Source organism: Rhea americana, unplaced genomic scaffold (genome assembly GCF_003343005.1).
Source record: "Rhea americana isolate MKP2758 unplaced genomic scaffold, rheAme1 scaffold_210, whole genome shotgun sequence".
Taxonomy (NCBI): Eukaryota; Metazoa; Chordata; class Aves; order Rheiformes; family Rheidae; genus Rhea; species Rhea americana.
Genome location: NW_028186259.1, coordinates 1,331,779 through 1,344,122, shown reverse-complemented (window position 1 = coordinate 1,344,122; position 12,344 = coordinate 1,331,779). Strand labels below are relative to the sequence as shown.

Below are 12,344 nucleotides of genomic sequence, written 5' to 3'. Positions count from 1 at the left end.
ATTCTACTCTGAAGATTTCTGTATCATACTCATTTTTGTTGGCATGTTCAGTAGCGAACAGAAAAGTGAGCTTTTGAGAGCATATTTCTCCAGGATTCTAAATGATGGGCCAAAACCAGAGTGTGTTAAGTGCATTTTGGGCTGCTGAAARTAGAAGAGAGGCAACACTTGTCTTTCTATTTCCCATTTCCAAGCAAAACTATTTCTTTTTGTTTGACCTTGTGATTCATAACTTTAGAATATGAGCATAGATTTCACAGACTCTGTGGTGGCAACATCCCAATTAAACTTCAGAGAGATTTACTACATTCTGGAMTGCAATCAGACCCAAGGTTCCTAGTAGCAGGAAGCTTGTTTTAAGGAAGGAGGGGAAAAAAATCAAGAAAGTGTAAGGCCCTGGCCACTGAAATTTTGTCCTTTGAATACAGATTACTTAATAACTTTCCCTTCTCCTTGATCTATTTTCTCTTACTATTTTTAGCCTCCTTTTTATTTATTTATTTATTTATTTATTCATTATTTGATTAATTCTGTAGCCTGTTGCTTTACTAGTTTTCAAGCAGTATATCCAGAGTGGGAGTTTAAAACGATAGCAATAATAGCTGTTGTTTACTGAATCTAAATACTTTCTTTCGCTAGGGACACCAGCTCAGCTACCACCTTTAGGGTTGGCTGAAATGATCTTGGACCCAACGTCCCAGCCTGCAAAACTTAGGTTTTATTCCCCTCTTTCAGGAGGTTTTACAGATGTTAAGCAGGTGACCCTGAACACATCTGGAAGGATGGTATGGGTTAGCAAATTAAAYACCAAATTAGGATGTGAAGCCTCAATTCCTAGCTTTCTTGCTGACCTGTGAAATGATCAGAATGGTACCCTTATTTCTGCTACTCCTTTTGTAGATTTTAAAGTCTCTTGTGGGGGAAGCATCTCCAACATGTTTAGTTAGTAGCTGAAGGGACAGTAGGTTTCTTATCTTGATAGGGCTGAGTGTATTGGTTCCTGCGACATATAAATTGCCRTATTTTCTGTATGCTTCCTCCCTACAGGGATTTTCAATAATCTAGGACAAATGAGTTACAGTTTGGGTATCGTCCTCTTCCTTTGACTGAGGTCATCCTGTGGTCTCAACTCTATTTAAGGAGGGTTAGGTTTGGCTTTGGTACTCTCAGTTTCTTTGAGGTTGAGCTGCCCAAACTGACTTCACTTGTTTTAGTCTCCTCTCAGCCCTCTAGGGTAAACGTTTTGGAAAGACAAATAGAGGTGTAAGCTGGGAAGGAGACAGAAATGTTCCTGCTCTCCTCCCCACCCCCTATTCATCCAAGGGAAGACTCTTTTGCTTTCTTTTCTTTTTTCCCTTTTTTCTTCTCCAACCTCTCCAGTGCACACCTTAATAAAGCTCTCCCCAGCTCGGCAGTCTGACCAAACTTAGTGAAGACGTGACGGGTGAAGTGATTGTGTCTGTGACGAGATACGTTTCTTGCTGCACGCTCGGTGTTTCTATTCCATTCCCCAGTGCCCGTGTCATTTTCTATTACTCCAGAATGCATAAATAAGAGAAAATGTCCTTTATCACCTGAATATTATTCAGATATGATAGCACCAAGGGGAGATTTTTCTAGCCGCGGGCAGTCCAGGTGCATGGAATTCCTTAATGTTATAGAGTCTCATGAACGGTGGTGGGGCTGAGTTCAATCTTCTATTCAGAACCTCTGTGGCTTCAGCTTTTAATATAATTTTCTTCCTATATAATAAAAAGAATAAATAAATTACACCAATGCCTTCCAGGCATCCTGGATTAAGCTGACAATTGACCAAGAGTCCAAAGAGTTCATGTTATTAATATATTCAACTTCCCAGGCTTTCAAACTTTAAAACTTTATTTGACTCCGCGTGCATGCAGAATTGGGAAGTACTGGCTTCCAGAGCTGCTTAGAGGAGTTGGTAGATGGCAGGAGCTTTGCACAGCATCTCCTGCTTCTTGTAAGGGAGAAGCTTCCCTCTAAGCTGAAGCTGTGGTGCTTGAATGGTAGCTGGTATCATGCCTGCTACAGAGACTATGTTAAAGTCAAGGTTGACAAAACTGCTAGTCAGGTCTGAATCTCTAGCAAGAACATGTTAACTCATAAAAGTTCATTCAGATTAAGACAAGGTGAGAGCGTTAATCAAATTAACTGCTCCTAACTAGCTCCCTGAGTGGCTGGGATAGCAGTGCCACATTCAGCTTAGTCCACTTTCAAAGGGGGATGARCTCAGCAAAGAGCAGGAATGGGCAAAAATGGAACTGTTTTGGGATAAATGATCTTCACCAGCTGTTCTGGAGCAACTCTGTGAGCAGACTAGTATTTCAGGCTGCCTGGCTCAGGAGGCTGTTAAAGGGGTGTTATACCTTTTGCTTGATCTATTTGGAATAGGATTTATGCAGCGCGGTTGTCTATGACAATAGGGAATTGAACTTGAAGACCCCATTCTGGCACTGCACATTCCTGCTTCTGTGCGATTGAACCCACATCCTTCAGAAGGGACTGAGGGATGAGGTTCACCTCCTAAGCACACCTCTGTGTTAGCAGCTTAGATGTCTGGTATAGTCAGTGAAGAGTTGGCAGTTGGCATTTGGCAGTTCTGTGGTCAGATTGCCTGACTTCTTTAGAGTGTCTTCTTTATGGTAAGATAATTCATGCTATATAGRCTCAGTTTTTCTTCATTGACTAGAGATACGGCCATCTCAGTGAAAATGTTTGTATTGGGCTGACATGTACCAACCTAATTTTTTAAAGTTATTTCTGAAGGAATTTAGGTTATGGAATTCCATTCCCCTCTGCCCATGTCCTTTTCTGTTACTCCAGAATGCACAAATGTGGGAAAATATCATCTGAATATCACTCTGCTCACTAGAGAGCTTAAATGGGAGATAGATGCCTGATTCATGGCAACAAGGTTGCTTTGAAGCATGTATGGTCATCTGACTTTAGATACCCCCTGAAATTTTCATATCAGCTGTGGAGGTTCCTGCTAGGTTTAGATACCTCCACAACTGGACAGTGATGGAAGGTCTGGTTTGTATCATTGCCAAGGATTTAAGAAAAAGTCCAGAACTCCTCAACTTCAACTTACATGGGCTTTAGAAAGGCTAGATTCAACTCTAATCAACTGCAGATATGTACAGGCTAGACATATACAGTTAGAAGGTGTCAGTTCAATCCTGAATGTCAATCAGTAGGCTGTGAGTGSCTTTAGACRRTCATAGTCAAGTTCTTAGTGGTAAYRTCTCTTAAAAAAAATAAAAATRAAAGAAAAGAAAATGGTGATTATCCACCTTATCAGRGAGGCCAAGGGGCAAATAGAGCACAGAACCATTGTGGTCTTCTAGCTTTTGTGTTTGGCTGATGTATGTAACTGGACTAGTCCTGGGATGATGGGACTCCATGGTCTTCCTCAGGAAATGTTCAAATGTGCTAAATTAATTATTGCTGGAAACACTGAAATTGCTCCATCCATTCATCTCTCTGCAGGGGGTCAGGAACTCCAGATTGAAATATCCTCATTTGCCAGCTACCGAGGGTTGGATGTCAAGGTCCAGGTTGGGCATTTGTGGGCACAAATTCAGGCACAGACAGACCATGGTGTTAATGTGACACTTCCAGCCTTGGCTCCAGGATGGTACAATGTTTCTGTCATCATCAATGGCTGTGTTGTTAATACTTCAGATAGGTGTGTGAATGTATTTTCCTTCATATATGAATTTAATTCTCTGTCCTATTTGTTATTTTAGGGTTAATCTGAAAAGAAATGTAAAGTTTTCACAAATGCAGTACCTAACAGTGAAATATGCAGTATAGTATAAAATTATGAATAATTATTAAGGCATTTATTGATCTGTGGAAACTAAGTCAGCAAACTGCAAATGCTAGTCAATTAACTCCCCTTGGATCGGTAGGAGGCAGGAGAGAAATATTTTTAAAAATAGTTGATTTGATGAAAAATGCATGTTCAGGCAATCAAAGTTATTCACAAATTCAGGTCAAATGCAGATAAATTCTACTGAAGGAACACAAAAGAAGGAAAGAAACATTTTTCATAAGAAAAACAAAGGATAGTTTGAAAAATAAAAAAAAAAATGCCTTATTTTGAGAATTTTTAAGTTATGCTGTTTTTTTAATGTGACACCTCAAGGTCATGCCTAGATAAATGTAATACAAATGAACTAAAATGTAGGAGAAAACCCACCTCAAAGTGGGATACAACAGTGTGTTCGCAAGCAACGTAATTTTGCTCCTTAGCTACACAGCTCTTGTCAACGGTAGTTGCTAGGAATGAACGTTAGGGAGAAACGAGCTGCTTGTGTTGCTCGCAAAGAGCCCTAAACAGCTTGTTACGTTAATGAATGTCAGGAGGAGAAAGCGTGCGGTTGGTGGGATGATGCACACAAGTTCACCCCGTCTCACACCGCAGTGTGTGAGCAGCACTGATACTTTGTCTCCTGAGGTAGTGAGTGGAGGGAGATGGGCCAGCCCAGAAGACAGCTCTGGTGGGCTGACTTACAAGATCAGGAGACTCTGGTTCTCTACCGTGTCTGCTTAGGGTGGCTTTTGGTTTTGCTTTGGTTTTGGTTCTTTTGTTTTTTTTGGAGGGGGCAATATAGATGTAGGTGAGACACGAGCAGAGCTACACCCCTAACTGAGCGGCCTTGGCAGGTTATGCCTAGATTTCCTTTTGCTGCATTTATGCCAACAGTCTGCTTATTTTTTCATGAGAGGAAGGAAGAGGGGAAGGATGTCTCTGGGAAGGATATCTCTTGCAKCTCCTATCTATAGACAGAGCTGCAGTATCTGTTTGGTAGAACCCCCCTCATTTTGGCTTCTTTCTGTAGGTTTTTCAGTTGTGCCTGGTGGACTGGATTTGGTCCACAGATTGCCACTTGGTAAGACAGTGGTGCTGCTAAAAGACATGRCTCAAATCGCATAGAAAGAGTTTGAAACATGAGGTCTTGTCATCCTTGTGTTATGGGGGGAACAAAATGGACATGCTAGGTGGGCTTTGGCCTTTCAGCCTTGAGGGGGTTGTAAGAAAGAACAGCATGCAGCATGGGAGAAAAAAGAAGAAAAAAACCTTTTTATGTTCCTTGTGTTTTGCAGGATTGAGCCGTTAATCCAGTACGTCTCCRAGATCTTCAGCATTGAGCCGTGTTGTGGCTCCTTACTGGGTAAATAGCACCAGTACATCTGCAGCCACTTATGGAGGTTAAAGGGATCAAGGATATGGCTTCCCTGCAGGACTGGAGAGGGCATCCTGTTTCACATCGGTTTCAACAGGGTGCTTTAAAATCTGTGACTTTTTATTATGCAGACTCCCACTGGCAGGCAGCAGCAGCCTGGAAACATGGGATTGTAGTGAGCATCCCTCAGTCTTGCTGCCTAGCTCAGGGGCCCCTGTGCTTTGAATATAATTTCCCTAAGCTCTTGCTCCTCTATCTTTGCATGTTCCCACTCGGGAAACGAGCACACCCACACCTGACTCCTCTGTGCTGTATCTTTCAGTCATTTCATCTCCATCTTTCAAGGCTTTCTGTATCAAAGTCAGGYGGGTGGTCAGGTCTGGTCATGGTCTGAAGCAAACACTCATTTYAGGTGATCCCAAAGGGAGCATTTATTTTTTTTGTTAATTCAAAAAGACAAAAGCCTTTCTCAGTGTTAATTTAAATTCAAATTGAAATATTTATTAATCCCTTTCCAGATATTTTAAACATTTGAAACCATTCAACTGTGTTCAAGCAAAACACCATTGAATTAAAAACAAAAGTTTCATTTCAAAACTTAAAATACAGGTAGGGGAGGTTCCTTTATTTTGGAGTGAGGGAGAGTTGAATTCACTCAGTGAATTTTACGTGAATCCTTTGAAATGTTTACACAGAGAAGAGAGCAATTCTTGTCATGTAACCTCAGGTCCTCCACAGATTCCTCTCCCAGGCTCATGACACATTTAAAGACACAAAAATTCAAAGTCTTTGTGATACATGATTAGTTCTGTAAACTGTCCAAGCCTTGAAAGATGAGAACTTAGAGCTTAGAGAGCAAAGGCTATCAGTTTTAAAGATTAAGCTATATTAAAAAAAATTCTGCATGGTTCTTTTATTTTTAGGGGTCAATTGAAGATTAAATAACAGCTGATTAACTTATTGGCTGTAGTTTTATGAATGGCTTAAGCTGACTTAGATTCTCATGGATGCAAAGAAGCATCAGTCCTTCTCCCACCCCTTATCCCTTGCCTTTTGTTGTCTTTAACACTTGCATGGCCATAAGGGTTAGGGACTTGAGCTCACTGGAAATGAACCCATCTTTAAAAATACTTACTTTCCACACAGATCATAGGTAAAAGAGGGTCATGGATTTCCAGCAGACATAAAGAGCTGATTAGATGACTGGCAAAACCTTTCTAGAGTTTGTCAGCATAATGGATACAGAGGCCTGAAGTAAGGCAGTGCACTGGGACTGTCTGTGCTGCAAAGTAAAGGAGGAGGGAGAGATCTGTTAGGTGGTTTTAAGTGAGGCAGCTTGAGCTTGGACACTTGGAATTAGGTTGAGAATGTTAAAGGATTTGCACCTTTATCATTAACACTTCCAAAAACCTGGKTTTCTCCTCCTTCAATGCTGCTGCTATTCTGAACACCAAGGCAACAGTATCCTTTTCACCTATAAACAGTCATATAAATCCAAACGTTGGAATTCATGCTTATCCCAGCTAATTAACATCTACTCTTGGTGCCCAGGCTAGTAGCATAGCGTCCTAAGGCTTCTTCCCCTGTCAAAGCGGAGAAGTGCACTCTGGTGGGGCGTACCCTAGAACAAYTGCTCCAGATCAGACCAAAGGTAGCAGGTCTCCTGGAGTGTCCCAAATACAGGATGCCTTAGAGATTATATGGATGGAGCAGTATATGATCATACTTCTCTACAAGACTCTCTTAGCTTTCAACAGTAGACCCAAGGACAGCCCCAGACAGAGCTCACAACCTTATGCCTAACTCTTCATGAATTCCTCTTCCATATGAATGATCCTACACTTCCAGAGCCAGTTTACCCATTTGCTGTCTCCTGCCATGGTCATAAATAGATGTCCACAGAAGAAAATAATCCAGGAAACTCTTGGGGAAAGCAGATAGCCTGCCTTCTTCCAGCCCATGCATAGGAAACTGTGGTGAGAGTTGCCTTTGACAGTGGTACAGAACCTGCTGTTATCTTACCTTTTTTTCTGTCTCTATTTTAAATGGTGCAGACTGAGCCTTTAGGTAGGAGAGCACTTAAGGCTGGGATCATTCAGCAATATCAGTTTCTACAGTTAGGGAACTTCTTCTCACAGGCAGGTGACCATGGGAACTTGTCAAATCTAATGGTGCTGTTGGCAACCTCASAGACACTCACTRTSTTAGARGTTAYRTTAAGYTGGTTGCCRCACAAGTATTTCTGCCTGAATGTYCAGGTAGAATTCAAGATTRAAAGAGGTCTATGGTATTGGGTTTTTAATTTGAAAAYAACAACACCGAGTCCTATTTCTCTGTATGTAGCAGGAACTACGAGATGGCTTTTTCTACTATCTCCCCAGACATCTCCRTTACCATGTGAACAGCCATTTTGTTCAAAAAACTGACTTAATTTATTCTGTTTAGACTGGATAAGGATGTCTTCCATGTTTATCAGTTTCATGGTTTGGAATTTCTTGTAGGCAGTCATTATTTTATTTATTTATTTATTTTCCTGAGTAACATCCTTCTGCTTTATTTGTTTGTTTTACTCCTAGGTGGAACACTGCTAACGATCTCTGGGGTGGGATTTGGCCAAAACCCTGCCATGGTTTCTGTTTCAATGAGTAGGCAAACCTGTATGATTACCCACTTGGCAGAAGAGACCATTTGGTGCCTGACCCCACCAGCTACTAATTTGYCTAATGAAGATTCAGAAGACATTTCTGTTAGCGTAAATGTGCTCATCAACAGTAGGTCACTTCAACATGTTCCTTTTGCAAAGACGACCACTGTCTTTAATTATCAAAGGACATTGACTCCTTTGATCACTACTGTTGAAACAGAGGTCACAAACAACAGTCTGCTCTTGAGCATCCAGGGGATAAACATCACTGGATCTGTGGCTAAACTTGGGAACAGTGAATGTGAACTGGAGTTTCAATACAGCAACAATTCTGCAATGGTTTTCTGGTGCTCCTTACCACTGAACAACCTGGAACCTGGGACTTACCATATTAGGGTTATCCAGAGGCAGCTAGGATATGCTCACATGGCAGCAAGGCTGCAGTCCCTTACATTAACTCCACAGGTAACCTCCATATTCCCAACACAAGGATCAATTTGTGGTGGGATGGTACTCGTTATATCAGGTATTGCCTTAAAATCCAGGAGGAATCTGGTACAGGTGAGCCTGCAGGGTAACTATTCCTGTGAGATCCAGAGCTCTGATAATAATGCAATTAGGTGTTTTCTCCTTCCAGGAGCCCATCCTTTACCTTATGAGAAGCTGTCTGAGGCATACTGGGCTCTTAATGTCACAGTGACTGTCAATGGGATCAGTAGTGTCTGCCTTGGAGACTGTACCCTCCACCTGCATGAGCAGTGGACCCCTCTTGTAGATTTAGTGACCTGGGAAACTAATGGAACRTTCACCTATATGATGATCAAAGGACAGAGACTGGCATGGCTAAGTGACAGCCCTGTGGTACATGTGAACAATCAAGCTATCTGCGAGATAATTTTCTGGAATGAGACCAGCATCAAGTGCCAGATAGACTGCATTGCCCCGGGGAAACACAACATCTCCATATTCAATGGGAGATGTGGGCAAGCATGCTTCAGAAGAGCAACTGAGGTTCTCACTGTTGTGCCTCAGGTGCACCAGTTTTACCCTCAAAACTTCAGTACTAATGGTGGAGGCCTGCTCACCTTAGCAGGCTCAGCACTGAAAGGAAAGAACACGACTTCTGTTCTCATTGACCATCATCCTTGTCTCATTTTCAGTGTTACCTGTACAGCTATCCAGTGCATGGTGCCTCCTGGTAATGGGACTAGTGCTTTGAGGCTAAGAGTCGATGGCATTGTCTATTATCTTGGAAGMATAACTTACAATGAGGAGTTCACCCCAGCTTTCCTTTCACTTGTGCCATCTGGCCTCCTCCTAACAATGACCGTATCACAGGTCGTAGGGACGGACAGCATCCGCGTATTTGTTGGGGACTTTGCTTGTAGTGGTATCACCATCACTCAGGCTACTTTGCAGTGCTCAGCTCCTCCGCTCCCTGCTGGCGAGTACCACGTGTTGGGCCTGGATGTCCTCAAGGGCTGGGCTTCCTCTAACTTGACATTCATCTCTCAGCTGTCAGTGACATCTGTGTATCACAACTGGGGTAAGCCATGAAGGACTGTTGCAGCTTCTCCACAGTATTCACCAATGTGGTGGACTGCTACAACTGCGGGTAGCTCATGTAAAAGCAAAAATTATGATTTAAAAAATTCTCCATGTTATTAGAGGTACTGAGGTAAATCTCTTGTATACAGGATATGTGAGGAAATTGCTGGGATTATGTAGCTAGTGGACTGTGCTGTAGCTAGTGGATCTGCTAATCCATCAGCTCTCTCTCTCTTCTTTAAATATACAGATAATAGTTCATTTGAATTCCTATCACTTCATGAGAGAGGTCTCTTGGCTAAAATTTAGACAAYGATTATGCAGTGGGTTCAGAAATTTCGGTAGTCAGATAAAGTTGGCTGGATACAAAGGAAGGAAGACTCTGGTATGTTCATACTGTATGAGCTAGCAAGATGAACTCCTGCTGGAGTTCACAGAAAGACTGAACATACGGCAAGTGTGTCCAGCCCTGTAGACCCGCTTGTGATATCCAAGTGAAGATCCTCCTCAGCTATAACTGGGTCGTTCCTTTTAGGTAGCTGGCTGTTGGATATGAATCCTATTTTTTTTYCCCAAGGTGGTTTGAATGGAGGAGCAGTTCACCTGCGTGGAACTGGGTTTTCTCCGGGGCACACTGCAGTCACCATCTGTGGAAACCCTTGTGAAATTCTAAGCAACATGACAACAACTGACCTGAGCTGTCTTGCCCCACGCTTGCATGGTAAGTTAAGGCACAAAACCTGACAYTGAATTAAAAATACGCCTTAAAAACAAATCTTAAGTCAAATATAAGGGGCCCCATTGTATCTCATCGTGGGGAAACAGAGTAAAAGCAGCACTRGTGGTCCTAAAACTCGCTGGGAAAAGGAGAAGAGCCAGCATAGCATTGACTTGGGATTCCTGAGCTCAGTCCAAAGTCCATGGCATTTATGGGGCATTTTTGCATCAGCAGCCATGGGCTTTGGGGTAGATTCCCTGTGCACCTGTGGCCAGAGCTGCCACACATGCTTACAAGCTTTGTGTAATATAAAGAYGTGCAGAGCAACAAGTAGTTCCTTGAGGCACCTTGGTTCTTCAGGGAAAACCATCCCAAAAAACAAAACAAAAACAAAACAAAAATAGTGCCTGAGGGTTGTGGGACTGGAGCTAGAAAGCCAAGTTCTTCTTGGGCATCATTTCTGGTCCAGTGAGTTAAGTTCCCTTAAACGTCCTTGTTCAGTGACCCCATGCATTTTGTGTTGGGCCGCATGGTGGGGCAGCTTCAGCAGCGAAGGGGGTTGGAGGAGAGGGTGAATGACTGATGAGGTGAATGAGTAATATAGTGTGGCTAGTTCCTGCCGTTGGGAAGGGGGAAATATGGAGCTGAATTCYGTGAGATGAAGATGGGGACATCCCACAGCCAGAGCATCTTCTTCCAGTAGTGAAAGGCAGCACAGTGGAGAGCACRGCTATGCTTTCCAGCTCTCTGAGAGAGAGAAATAACCATGCCCTGATTTTGGAGGAGGGCATTTGCTATGAACTGTGGTGTGACACAGACATATAGTACATTTTGTCTCTCCCATACTGGCAGCACAGAATTAGGCTCTTAAAATTCACAAAATCATAGGATTTAAGACTCTTAGATCTCACCTTGAGAAAAATACCATTCTGCAAATGCTGTATTCAGAGCCTTGGTGCCTGCTGTGGCATTGCAACACTTGATAGTGTAAAGCTTTAGCCTTTACCTAGCTCTGATGCTGGGAAAGCATCCTGAGAGCTACAGAAATCCTTGCAGTTCTGTGGACGTACAGGTATCCAAAGGTCTGAAGCCTCTTCTCCTTTGCAGATCTGGAAGGAAGGAGACTATAAGAGTGTCTGCTGTGGYAAATTTCCAGGATTTTGCCCAGTTAAATATGAGATCTCCATCCTCAAAAATATTTTAAAAAATTGATTGGATAAGTTGCTGGGAAGCCAATCCAACATCATATTTATTTTTATTTTAAGCAAAGGTTTGGAGTACAGATCTCCAGGGGTCCCTTCTGACTTAATTTATTCTGAAATTCTAAAGTACTAAATCTGTTTTTGTCATTTTGAACAGTTCCTTCCTCATCCATGAGGATTACAAAGAAAAAATGAGGAGCATGGAGGGAAGGCTCACACACCTCAAGTGCTCATAAAAGAAACAACTGAGAGGCTGGAAGGGCTGAATTCCCTTTTTTAGAAAAGGATCTGGGCACAGTCCAGAGAACATTATTATTATTATTATTATTATTTTAAAGGAGAAAAAGGACATGGTCCTGGAATGCTTCCAAAGAAAGAAAAAAATATAGAACATAAACTACAGCAGGCTGCTTATTGCAGGAAGAATAATGGGATAAAATGTAATCAAATTGATCCAAACTGTGAAAACGTTAATAACTGTGTTCAAAATTCACTGAGTGGTAGGCGGCAGAGGGAGCCTGGGGAAAACCGTTCTGYAGGCAGGGCCTCAATGTCTATTACTGACACTAGATGTCAGCAGGCGAATGCTAATTGCTCCCTCTCACCGGTTGCATCTTTGCACGGGATGTGTTACCTTGCTAACGCACTCACGCTAGTACTCTGAGTACTGCAGGTCYGGTCCCAAGAAAACCTCTCTTCCTCCTGAAATTTTGCAAGACTCATTTGCCCAGTTCCAAAAGCGTTTCTCCCATATCAGTCAACGATGTATTTTATACGACAAYGTTATTTTTGCATTTTACAAAAAATCCCCATAGGTTGCTTAAAAAATCTGCCATGCTATTTGTATTCCCAAGATAAGTGTATTTGGTGTGCTTATTTAYATAAATGACACATATCTACATAAATTGTGTTGTGAATTTGTGTAAAAACCAKCCTACTTTCCAGCCTATGTGGGTATTTCCACACCATAGATATTTAAGGGATTATACATCCCCAATGTTTAGGAGATGAGTGGACTT

The 12,344-nt window shown here is 42.2% G+C and overlaps 1 protein-coding gene across 2 annotated transcripts in view; it reads left to right on the top strand.

Annotated features, from left to right (window-relative positions):
- The window catches only part of PKHD1 (PKHD1 ciliary IPT domain containing fibrocystin/polyductin), a 266,037-nt gene that overhangs the window by 42,033 nt on the left and 211,660 nt on the right, over positions 1–12,344 (top strand). For both annotated transcript variants that reach the window (XM_085304863.1, XM_085304864.1), the window contains exons 29-32: positions 3,511–3,709; positions 5,134–5,201; positions 7,790–9,403; positions 9,983–10,126. In XM_085304863.1, coding sequence (XP_085160989.1) covers positions 3,511–3,709; positions 5,134–5,201; positions 7,790–9,403; positions 9,983–10,126 — 2,025 coding nt within the window. The remainder of the gene's footprint in view (positions 1–3,510; positions 3,710–5,133; positions 5,202–7,789; positions 9,404–9,982; positions 10,127–12,344) is intronic.